At 36.7% G+C, this 13362-nt stretch overlaps 1 protein-coding gene across 1 annotated transcript in view; it reads left to right on the plus strand.

Moving 5' to 3' along the window:
- The window catches only part of LOC117780240 (leucine-rich repeat flightless-interacting protein 2), a 134551-nt gene that overhangs the window by 75314 nt on the left and 45875 nt on the right, over positions 1–13362 (plus strand). Inside the window, exons 4-6 of the mRNA XM_034616691.1 lie at positions 2932–3295; positions 3349–3507; positions 3560–3744. Of these exons, the coding sequence (XP_034472582.1) occupies positions 2932–3295; positions 3349–3507; positions 3560–3744 (708 nt within the window). The remainder of the gene's footprint in view (positions 1–2931; positions 3296–3348; positions 3508–3559; positions 3745–13362) is intronic.

The raw sequence follows: 13362 nt of genomic DNA on the forward strand, positions 1-13362 counted from the left end.
GCGATACTTATGCAAAATAAATATCGATATGACATTCAAAGCGATGTATCGATAAGCATACTAAATGCGGCATTTATTTATTAACTTATTACATATAATTCGGTTTATTTAGCTATCATAACATTAATTTGAAATAACAATTATTAATTTAAAGAGAATTATTTTTTAGTGTAAATAAATGCCTTTTACAGCTGCTTGGCAAATATGATATGCTGCAGCCCTGGGTTTAGTTTCCTTGGTTTAACAAAAACAAACAACAACAAAAACTCGGAAAGTAGCATTATATTTGAAAAATTTAAAAAGAAAAAACTATTTTTTTTAAATCATTCTATTATCACAGCCTGTGAACAGCAGCTTTGGCATCTGTTAAACAAATTTTATGTTGCAGCCCTTTGAGTTTTTGTGCGAGATTAGAACAAAAGAATAACAATGATAAAGCAGCATAACAAACAACAACAAAAATGCAAAATGTTGCACAATTGTTTTTTTGATTTTAGAAAATATTAATAAAATAAAAAATATTAAAAAAAATTAAACTAAAAAATGAAAATAAAACCTTGCCTTGTCGGGGATTTGATCCCCGGACCTCTTGCGCCTTAGTCTATACACCAACCTCTGCGCCTAAACGCTGCTATATGTAAATCAAAATAAACGCGAACTTTGACATCGAATTTAACGCACTTGTAGGGCGAATTTGCCAAAACGCCGTCTTAAGCGCCGATGAATTTGTCGTATCTATGTTGTGTTAACATTTCAAACTTGTATTTTGAGCCGTTTGGCCGGTACAATGCTTAGTCAGTTGGACAAAGAACTTTATATATAGATTAAATATTGTTCGTCACAAAATTGGATATCAAACATTCTTCTGACATTGGTCGCATTTACCAGGCAGGTTTGCTCCTGATGATTTTTGTGTTACCCATGATACTTCTGGTGAACGGTAGTGATACCGTATCATGATACCAAATTTTGTGTATCATGATTCCTGAGCATGTATCATAAAAAAGGCTGCTACTTTGTGCTACTTTTCTGCTCCCGTCAGATTTTCTTATTGAAATACATGAAATGCTTACCGAAAATTTTCTTTGTTATCAATATGCAACAGCATCAGCAGTTTTTCAATAACAAGTTATTAATTTGAATTTATTAGATGTATCAAAGCGTTCACCAGGAAGTATCAGTAGCATAAAAGTTTTGTAATACTTGATCGGGAAGCATGTTTTCTGGTGTATGCGACCATTGATACTTTGAAAGAAAAATATTAATATGCCTACTCAAAATTTAAAAATCAATTCACAATTAGCACGCCGAAGTATGAGGCATTAAATTTTCTACTGATTGTTCCAATGACAACTATATGATATAGTCATCTGATTCGCACAAAGTTTGGTCGGGATGCATAAGACCAACATTAATGCATATTCTGTCAGATTGCTATATCTCAAAAACACAAAGTTTTTCGTCCTAAAACGTGACTTTTTACCGAACGTTCTTATGACAGCTATATGATATAGTTGACCGATTTGAACCAATTTTGAGCAGGATGTATAAGTCTGACTTAAATGCATTATCTGTCAGTTTGGTCAAGATACCTCAAAAATAAAAAAGTCTTTAGTACTAAAATGTGATTTTTGACCGATCGAAAAATGTATATATTCAGTTATCAGGTAATATCTTCCAAACCCCTTATTCATTTTTATGTATCATATACAAAAAAAACGCTTGATGTTACGTATTAACACATATTGTTTTATCAGTATGGTTCTGGTATATCAACAAACAAAAAACTTTTTCATACTAAAAACTTCATTTTCGATGTATCGTTTCTATGGCAGCTATATGATATAGTGGTCCGATCCAAAAATAAACATTATACCCGTTTTTTGTGCCCATTTTTAATGGGCCCATTTTTAGCAAACTTGATCTGCCTATGGTATATAGGAACCTACATACCAAGTTTGAAGTCTCTAGCTCTTATGGTCTCTGAAATCGACGCGTTCAAACAGGCGGACAGACAGACGGACATGACTCAATCGACTCGGCTGTTGATCCTGATAAAGAATATATATACTTTGAGGGGTCTGCCACGCCCCCTTCTGGCTGTTACATACATTTTGCCAAACACATTATACCCTTTTTTGCCCATTTTCAATGGGCTCAGGGTATAAAAATGGTTAGAGCCGTTTTGTCAGAAATCGCGAAAATGTAAGCTAAAAAACCACTTTTCACCTGAAAAATATTACCTGACTACTTTATAAAAGTTTACATGCCTGCCTTAAAGCCCTTAAAATTACCTTTCCAGCGATAAATAGGACATATCTATAGCTTCTATGATTTGGAAACTGTTGAGGTGGGAAATAGCGTTTTCCCGCTAAACTAGCGGGTTTTTCAAAAAGTCGAAGAACAAACTTTTCTAGATTTTTAAAAAAGGAATAAGTCCCTATCATTACATCTAAGGTTTTTTAGCGCTTTGATACAGACAAACTGACAACCTAACTTTCATTTCATTTTATTTTGAGAAGTCCACTAAAAATTTCAAATTTATTTATCTTTTAAACTAGTTGTTGGATTTCGGTGATCGAGGTATCAATCGTCGCGTATTTTCGATAAGAATTAAAAAAAAAAATAACAAAATTTACCAAAAGGCCCCAACGGCAGCCCCAAAGGCTGCAATCATTTAAATTTTTCCCCTCCCACTTACACCCCTATATCTAATAATCCAGGTGAGTTAGCAAAAGTTTGTATGTAGTATACATTTTGATAGTTAAGACTTAACCTTTCGATCGGTATATATGTAACTCGATCTGATCGGACAGTCGTAGCAAATGTTCAATACTAGCTGTATAAATTGCCTACGTGCTGCTTTCGTCACTAGCGCGATCTGTCGTCCATAGTGATAATATATACATTTATATGTTCATAATATTACAGGAAGTCGAAGAACGTTTCCGCAAGGCAATGATAACAAATGCTCAATTGGACAATGACCGGTCATCTCAAACTTATGAAGTCAAATTACTGAAGGATAAAAGCGAAACAATGCAAGAGTCTTTTGCACAGCTGCAGCGAGAGCTCAAAAACAAATTGCGCGATTGTAACGCACTCAAACGCAATTTGGACCGAACAACACTTGAATTGAGCTTGGTCCAGGGGCAACTAAGCGAACGCGATGCGCTTATTGCAGAACATGGTCTAGTTATTGTAGCCATTGAGAATACTGACGGTAGCGATGCCAAAAGGGCATTAGTTAGTGTTGAAAACGCTAATATTTTGGCGACCGTTCAGGGATCGCTTGGTGAGCAGTTCTGAAATACCATAAGAATCTGTAATTATAAATTATATTTTCAGATGTAAGACTCAAAAAGTTTTCAGAGGAAAATCAACGACTTTTGATGGAAGTGCAAATGCTACATGAGAAGTTGGATACTTTTAAAAATGAAGGCCGGACCGGTCGCTGTAGTTCGTTGAATGGGTCCTTGGGATATGACGATGATTATGATGTTCAAAGTAAGTTTACAAACTACTTTATATTAAATTACTGAACTTATGCATTTTACAGGAGAAGCAAATAAGATAGTATCAGATTATAAATACAAACTGCAAAAGGCTGAACAGGAAATCGCTAATCTACAAGCAAACTTATCACGTTCGGAGTCGCAAGTGATTCGATACAAAAGCACGGCAGAAGCAGCGGAGAAAGTGGAGTCAGAATTAAAAGTGGAACGGCGCAAACTGCAACGTGAGGTGTGTTGTCACTTAAAAAAAAAGATAAAACAAAGAACCACATGAAGAGGATTGTTAAATTTTTCCCTAAATCCACTTGATGCAATATTGTTCTAAATGTCTAAACGCATCACCTGTCAAAATATTATAACGAAAATCGTTATTAAATATGACGGAACTTTTCCTACCCTACACTGTAGGTGTTTTTTCGAATAAATCTAGCTTACACTCGGAGCGAACTAAAATCGTTACGTTTGCCCTTTTTCCTTGCTGAAAATCGGCTGTTATGCTGTGTACAGAATTTTGGTATTTTTGTTAACGATATACGTATTTAATCTACCCTCCGCTTTTATTGAGCCCTGTTAAACCAAATCAGCTGTTGCACTACGCAACGTAATGCCGCTACGTTGCGGAACGTAGCGAGAAGTGTAAATAAAATTTCAAACGAAAAATCATGAAATTTTAGTAAAGTTAAAGTGAAAGTGTAACCAGGCCTCAAGCTGAACAAGGGGGCTCCGCCCCCTGCTCGCTTCGTTCGCGGTGAGGTGCTGCTACAGTCGAGCACGCTCGACAGTAGGATACCCTGAGCCCATGTACTCTTTTATAAAAGTTGATTTTCGACCAATTGTTCCTATGGCAATTATATGATATATGGAACCAAATTAAACCAAATTTGGTCAGAATGTAAAAAACCAACTTAAATGATATCGATAATACTTTTGCTTAACGCTCGATTCTTACTCGATACCAAAAAAAAAAATGGGTCCTATTTCGTACTGTCTTTGTGCGCGCCTTGCATATAAACGTATCATGCTGTCTCGCTCGCACGTTCAACTTGCCTTTCAAATGTATTTATTAAATTATTGAATTAAATGTAATTCCGAAATATTTTCTACATTTATGGGTCAATCGCTTTGAAATTTTTAGGGTCGTTTAATAGACTTACTTCCTACTTGATTGTTCAGTTAAGTATTGATATCTTAAAAATCGTTCCTATAGCAGCTATATGATATAGCTAACTGATTAAAAAAAAATTTGTTCAGGGTGTATACTACCAGCCCAGATGCATATTCTATCAGTTTGGTTAAGATATCTCAAAAAACAAAAAACTTTTTTATCGCTTCTCTATCAATGCGATGCCATTTTTATATTTTATAGATTTTTTTTATACCTTCATGAACAACTGCCGAATTTGAAAGATTAGAGAGTTCTTCATCATTTGTGTTTGTACGGTAGAGGTGGAGAAACATTGATGTTTGTTTCCATCAATGTTTTCGATGTTTTTACATCAGAACATCGATGTTTACCGATGTTTTTCGTAAAAATTCTTTATTTAGTGCAGTGGTGACCAAAATGTAATTTTGCTGTGAAAAGTATACTAATTGATTGAATTCAAAATTTAAGTAAAGAAAACTGATTTTTATGATTAGCATTAATAAACACAAAAATTTTAATAACTTAGAGGTTGATCATTTACCAATCATAACAAAAATTATATGCCTTATTGCATACATCAGATTATAGCAAATATTTTTGTCCTTAGCAATACCGAAACCAGGTAAATGATTAGCCTGTTTAAGCATATACATATGTATGTCTTTCCCATACTAAACACAGATATTTTTAACTGAAGGCCTAGTTACACTGGATCGTATAATGAAAAACTCAAAAAAAAAAAAACAGTACAAAATTGTATCGCTTTCAACACAATCAATCAAATGTTCTTTACATTTATATAAAAATTATTATAAAAAATAAAAGGACTATTCGTGTCTCTCTCTCGGTTGCGATATTTTTATTTTCTTAGAGATGAACAAGAAAAACATCGATGTAACCCGAATAGCCCTAGCGTTACCAAATGGTAGCAAGCAATGGGAATTTACTAAAAAAAATTTTTATAGACAACATATTGACATTAAATTAACTTTAACTTATACATATGTATGTCTTTCCCTAACTAAACACAGATATTTTTAACTGAAGGCCTAGTTACACTGGATCGTTTAATGAAAAACTCAAAAAAAAAAAAACAGTACAAAATTTTATCGCTTCCAACACAATCAATCAAATGTTCTTTACATTTATATAAAAATTATTATAAAAAAAAGGATTATTCGTGTCTCTCTCTCGTTTGCGATATTTTTATTTTCTTAGAGATGAACAAGAAAAACATCGATGATTTGAATTAACCCGAATAGGCCTAGCGTTACCAAATGGTAGCAAGCATTGGGAATTTATAGACAACATATTGACATTAAATTAACTATTATATGATATTCTCAGAGTAAATTGTTGTCTCTTACTGATTTAAAGTCGATTGAAACAATTTCTTGAAGTCAGCTGATCGAAAAATGCGCAATAAATTGCTTACAATATTCGTCGCAAGTAAATTTAAATCGTTTAATTAAATTTAGTACTGAACTATATGCAATGCACACATCATTGAAAAGGTAAAAGAGTGCTCTTTTTAATTATGCAAAAAAATTCGGAATAAAAGCCCTTTTCCTCGGTAAATTTACGCTTTTCTTTTTCTTGTTACCATATGGTAACGCTAGTACCGACAGAGTACAGATTTTTCCCATAAATTTTATTTGCATTTCGGTATTGCTTTGTTCAGGATGTACAGAACCAACTTATATGCATATTCTATCCAGGGACCGAAATCAATGCAAGTTTTATTTAAAAAATCACGTTTTAATGGTAACATAATGATTTTTACGATTTTCTTCGCCAATAACACTAGGCAACAGCCCAAATCTGAATTGAACCCAACTGACTTTTTTGGATAGATATGGGGCCCAAAGCGACGAAAAACATTTAGAGGTACGCCCACTTTTGTCATCATTACTCTAGAATGGCAAACCCGAAAAGCTTAACTTTTCCTAAAAGCGAATAAATATATTTGTAATTCATCCATACACAGTCTAAGATTTAAGCCAGAAGTTTAAGAGCTATTAATTTTGGAATTAAGAAAATAAGATTTAAGCCAGTAGTTTAAGAGCTATTAATTTTTGAATTAAGAAAATGTTGTTTTTTTTAAGCTTTTTTTTATCTTTTTTTTATTTAAAATTCAAGGAAAACTCGAAGAAAAATCTGAGCTTCGGTTTAAATTTTTTTTGTAAAGCTGCATTAATTGAGCGTCGTTTAAGATATGATTTAATTAAATCTATGGAGAAACGGCGATATAATAATATTTTATATCTATGCTATTATTCTTGATTTTTAAAACTTCCTTGTAGAGCGGCATGACCTTTAGTATGAAAATTTTTTGTGTGCTTTGACTATAACAACCAAATTTATTGACAATACTCCTAGGATGTTGACATATATCAAGTTTTGCAAAGAATTCAGCGTCTCTCACATTAGCAAACGTAAATGAAAAAATCAATCGAATCTTAAGAACAACTTTAAGTCTACAGCATTAAGACAAAAATGTGGGGGACGAGTCCTGGCGTGTGCTGAAAATTTCATCAAGATCGGTTAATAAACAGAGAACAGATCAACTTTGTTTCCAATTTTGGATGCCACGCCCCCTTCGCCCACAAATCGCTCAAAAGGATTTACAAGCGCAATTTGTAAGGTAGCACTCCATAACTGAACAATCAGTTGAGAAGTAAGCCTATTAAACGACCCTGAAAATGAAATGAAGCGATTGAGTAGTGAAGATATTTCGGAATTAGTTTTAATTCAATACTACATCTGCATGGCAAGTTAAGCGTGCGAGCGAGACATCATATATACATTTATATGCAATCCGCGCGCATATGCAACTAAGCGCACAAAGAGAGTACGAACTAGTACACATTTTTTTGGGTACCCATCATAAATTAGTACCCATTTTTTGGGTACCTACTAAAAATCGAGCGATAAACAAAAATGTTATCGTTATCATATAATGAAAATGTTGGTGTATAATTTATGTACATACGAATATACAATTAGATAAAAATATATTTTTGTTAATATATAATTATGTATTTTTCCATGGCAAAATTCGATATGACGTCACATTTTTCAAAAAAGTCGGACAGAAGCTGATTGCTATGCATGAAATCGCATGAGAGGACAAGCGATAACTTTGCAGCACTACTTTTGCATCGTTGCCGAGACTAACTTTAATATGATGTTCTAAGAGTAAATTGTTTTCTCTAACTGATAAAAAGTTGATTAGAATAATCTCTTGAAGCTAGCTAATCGAAAAATGTGCTTTAAGCTGCTCACTATATTCTGCAGTGCAAAAAAACGGCATTTGGCAATTCGTCGCAAGTAAATTAAAATCTTTTAACTAATTTTAGTACTGAACCATAGGCAATGCACACATCATTAGAAGAGTCCTCTTTTTAATTATTAAAAAAATTTCGAAAAAAAACACTATTTTTCGGTAAATTTACGCATTTTATTTTCGTGTTACCATATGGTAACGCTGGGAAGTACAGGGTACATTTATTTCCTATACATTTTAATAGCGTTTCGGTACTGTTTTGTTTGTAAAATATGATTGTTCCTATGGCAGCTATATGATATAGTAAGCCAATTTGAACCAAATTTGGCCAGGATGCATATAACCAACTTAAATGCATATTTTGTGAGTTTGGTTGAGATATCTCAAAAACAAAAAAGTTTTCCATACTAACGGTGAATTTGACCCCGATTAGTCCTATGACTATAGCTGTCATAGTGCATATAGTGCACCGATTTAAACCAAATTTGGTCATATACCAAAGAGGAGCCCCCATTTCGGATAAAGCTGTGATTATTGAACTTTTTCGCAAATATTCGTATTTTGTAGTATTAAAAAAACTTGTACCCTGTAATTCCCAGCGTTCTCAAAAAATCGCACAAAACTAGACTTTGTATTTTATTTCAAATTGCGCGCGCAATGGAGCAGCCTCTGTCAGACTCTAATTTGTTTCGAGACCGAAAGTCAGAGAGGAATTGCTGCCAGAATTTAGACACACTAAAATTGTAGTTTGTGGCTACTCTCGACACACTCTACATCGATTCCGAGCGATTACGATTACGATTTGCGACTTATCAATTTGAATTTAATTATTCCCTGAGCCCATTGTTTTTTTGATATATCTTAACCAAACTGATAGAATATGCATTTAACTTAGTTTTGTACATCCTGACCGAAGTTCGTTTAAATCGGTCCACTATGTCATAGGACCGATTGGTAGAAAATCAAGTATGAAAAAGTTGATAGAATATGCATTTAAATTATTCAATATTGATTATAAATCAAGTAAAGAAAAAGAGTTTAATTGTTGTACGACATCGAGTGGGAGTACGATGCAATTCATTTGATGCTTTATTCAGAACTAATACAATTTATGTTTTACAGTTTACTCGAAAGCGAAACTTATGGTTTCGCAATCGTCTCATAGCGGCCGCTCAAATATGCAGCGCTTGCCTGCTATGCAACGATATCCGGCCAAAAGCTTATTCAGCAATTTTGGCTGGCATCGGGTTACGGTCAACAATCCAGAGATTGTTGACTTTAGTTAACTACCCTCCCCTCAAAATTAAGGCCGTCCTCGGGCGACCCTATCCCGGCGATCACCTCTCTTAGCTGCGTCGCAGATCTCTTTGCCACGGTGATTCGTCGATAGGCGAGGCCAATACAGATGAGCGCACAATAAAAGCCACACGGTACACATGGTCAGTTCCGGCTGATTCCTTAAATCTTTGAATTTCCTGCAAATTACGTACATTCAGGCGATGAAGGTACGGGAGGCTGAGAACATCTTGACTGGCGGTGATGTTCAATTGTGGAGAGTTGGCAAGTCCGGGAACTCTATTTTGTATGTTGTAATGATTAAGGAATAGAGTTCCGTTGATCGTGGCCCGGTCGCTGAAAGTGATGAGGTGCGTTCCGTGTATTCAGATTTCGGTGCCATTGTCAACCTGTACTTTTGCCGATCTGTCGTTTATGATTAAGATCCCGTCGTCCACCTGAGTGATTGCTTCTAGGTTGCTCGGTTGGATCTCACAGTGTGCAGTGCCCCCTGCGTGAAGTTCTCTTGCGCATGAGCTCCTTGATGCAATACGACAAAATGTGGCTCCGGGTGAATCGCTGCAACTCACAAGGGTGTGAGTCGCTCCATCGCATTCAGCTATGACATTGTCTTTTAATTGTAGTATGAAGTTCTTATGGATGACGGGAAATAAGGTGACTTTTTTTGCAAGCAAACTTGATTACTGGGAACTTAATAATAAAAAAAAGCATGTTAACGGATTTGAGTACTTTAACGGACGAGACAGACATAAGGTCCCCTATGGGAGTATTGGTGGGTTCTTCCAACCAAATCGACTTCAAATCTGAGTGATCTAAAATGTTTGGGCTTACGATGTTAGCCTTTGCCAAAGTTACAGCAAGCATTAAATTTTGCAATTCCATCATCAGCATTCTATTCCTTGCAAACAACGTTTCATACAAATGGCCGGTGTCTATTTGGGAATTGTTAGCTACCTTGAGAATTTCAGTGACAGTGGAAGTTAGTTTATTAATTTGGTCTTGAATTATAGTGTTTATTTCTATCTGTTTGTTATTTGAATTTATTAGCTGTAACTCTGTAAACCTGATCCTTTCTAAATCACTAGCATCGGGCGTGCCCGCCACAACCTTTAACATGGAACCTAGGTAATCTAAACTCCTGGCAGCTCTATGATGTGCGCCTTAGGCTTCTAAAAGATCCTGGAGATGAGCTGTGTCCACGCTCAATAATTTCCTCATGTGCGATTGCGGAAACATGTCATTAGACTCAACTAAGTTGACCGTTTCTTCCACTATTCGCATATATTCCGAAAGATTTGCCGAATGCTTTACGTAGGCAAATTCTTCCCACACTAAGATCCGGCCATCCACAATAGGGATGTATTTGGCACTTGAATAATCAGTAATGCGCGCCGATGCCGAGGATAATAAGAAGAGGAGTATGAATCCGAACCTGTGGAGTGGATAATTTTTAGCTATTTTCTTGTTCAAAATGGGGCAACCCACCACCAAAAAGCCTTAATATAAATTATGCCAAGAGGCTAAAAATAAATGAAAAAGAATATTACTAACTTATGCTAGACTGCCTAGTGGCTAAAAAATAAAAGGGAAAACAAAGGGACTGCCCTGATTACTTTAGGTTGTCCTTGTGGACCACCCTCCCTTTAATGAGGACCGAGGTCCCCAGGTCCGCTTCCACGGCTCGCTCTTCACACAAAGGTGTGAGCTTGTTGCCAAGCCTTCGGTTGGATTTTACTAAGACTTTTTCGCCAACTTCGAAGACCCTATTCTGCCGCGATGCATTTTCCTTGGGTCTGACCGCAATCTGGGCGTTTCTAATTCTGTTTTCTATATCTTCTTACGTCTCATCTGAGCGCGTTTGGACAATGTCAACCGGTCTCCTATTAATAACGGAGTGGATTGACTTGTTGTACTCTGTTGCTGCTAGTAGAATGAATTCTATTGTGTCGCTTATTCCTTTGTCAATTTTCAAACATCTGGCAAGTTCCAGCAATGTGCTGTGAAATCGCTCTACCTGCCCATTGGAAACAGTGTGTAGGAGAGGTGCGTTTGAAATGCTGAGTGCAAAATAATTGCTCAGCATTGCGGAAATCGTTTGTGAATTCAACGCTGGTTCGTTGTCACAGTATATCGATTTTGCCTTTGGAAAAAAGTTCATGAGCTGGAGCAAGGCTGGCTTCAGGTCCTCAATAGTTCTTGAGGAAACGGGCTGAACCACAGCGAGTTTTGAAAATTTATCAATGCAGGTGAGGAAAAATTTTTTGTCAGTAGAGAAGATGTCTATGTGTAGCATCTCCCCTACCTGCGAAGGAACTTTTGTTTCACCGAGCTCTTGTTTTCTAGGGTGTCTATCGTATTTAGCCCTAGCGCATGTCTTGCCATTTTTGGACAATTTCATTGGCCAGTTTGGCCATTTTTGGGAAGTAGTACTCAGAAAGTACTTGCTTCACATTTTCCTGAGCCGACCTGTGGGCTCTTTTATGTTCGGTGGTGAGAATTTCTCTCCTTTCCCCAACACTGAATATGTCAACTACACGATTTTTGCAGTGCCAAAATTTAGTGGAAGGGAATCTTCGAACTACTTCATCTTGTATCATTGCGAGAGTATGCAAATCACAGTGAAAGGCATTGACGGCTTTTGAAATGATTACATCTTCTAGCTCGTTCATAAGAGAATCTTTACAGGCGAAACTGATTAAGTGACGCCTTTTGTTTTCAAACAGGATGAACCTGCGTTTTCCTGAAAAGCGTGCCTCCTCCAGAACTATTTGGTTCTGAAAGCAATTTAACGGCTTTTCTGTGGTTTCTATAGTATGTGTGAGGGAAACCTCACTGTGAATTGTTGCAGCGCAAGAGTCGAGCTCTTTTCATTCCAAAGCGTTAAGCTGTTGTCTGGACAAGGCGTCTGCAACTAGGTTCTCTTTACCGGGCTTGTAGAATATTCGCGCATTGGACTCGTCAATGCGCGCTTTCCATCTTTTAATCTTCGCATTAGGATTGGACTCCGATACTGCGAAGTTTAAAGGCTGATGGTCAGTAAAGATGTTTATGTCTTTTAATGCCATACAAATAGTGCCGAAGCTTAGCTAGTGCCCAAATGATAGCCAATAGCTCTCTTTCATTCGCAGCATAATTTACCTCTCTGTCCTTCAATGTCCTTGAGATCATTGTAATTGGACGACCCTCTTGAGAGAGTACTGCACCTATGCCATAAGCTGAAGCGTCCGTCGTTAGATCGAACGGCTTCGTGAAGACAGGATACCTAAGCATGACATCTTCAGATGCCAAAATGCTACGTAGTTTACAAAACGCTCGTTGTTGCGCTTCGGTGAACTGCACCGGAATGTTCCGCGATCTGTACCTACTGACTGACGCATTTTTCCCTTTTAAGATGTCCGAAACAGGTCTTGCTATTGCCGCAAAATCCTTAATGAAACATCTATAGTAGCTCGCAAGGCCCAAGAACGAACGGACTTCGAGCACCGTTATAGGCTCTGGAAAGTCTTGTATGGCTTTCACTTTCTCCGGATCTGTTGTAGTACCGTTACTGGTGACTATGAATCCGAGAAAGTTCACGCTTTTCTTAAAAAAACGTGATTTTTCAACCGAGACCCTCATGTTTGCCTCGAGTAGGCTTTTAAGAACCCAGTCCACATGCTTGACATGCATTTCTTCACGTCATCAACATATTCGTTGCAGAACTTGCCGATCTGCTCCCGCAAGATATCATCAATGGTCCTTTGAAAGATGCTAGCAGCATTTTTTAGACCGAAGGGGAGTCTTCGAAACTCGTACTTTCCCCTGTTTACTGCAAAAGCAGTTTTCTCACGATCGCGTTCAGCGAGAATTATTTGATGATACCCAGACTTGAGGTCTAGTGTCGAGAAAAATTTGGCTTTACCCAAGTTTCCCAATATCATTGGGATATTTGGCATGGGGTATTTATCGGGTATGTTTCTTTCGTTGAGCTTGCGAAAGTCCATAACTAAGCGCATGTTCCGATTGCCAGCTTCGTCAGTGCCCTTCTTGTCTCCCACCCAAATGGGGTTATTATAAGGGGAGACTGACTTTTGTATTATGCCATCTTTCAGCAGATTCTGGATTTCTTTGTTTACGAAATC

The sequence above is a fragment of the Drosophila innubila genome, chromosome X (assembly GCF_004354385.1).
Source record: "Drosophila innubila isolate TH190305 chromosome X, UK_Dinn_1.0, whole genome shotgun sequence".
NCBI classification, from domain to species: Eukaryota; Metazoa; Arthropoda; class Insecta; order Diptera; family Drosophilidae; genus Drosophila; species Drosophila innubila.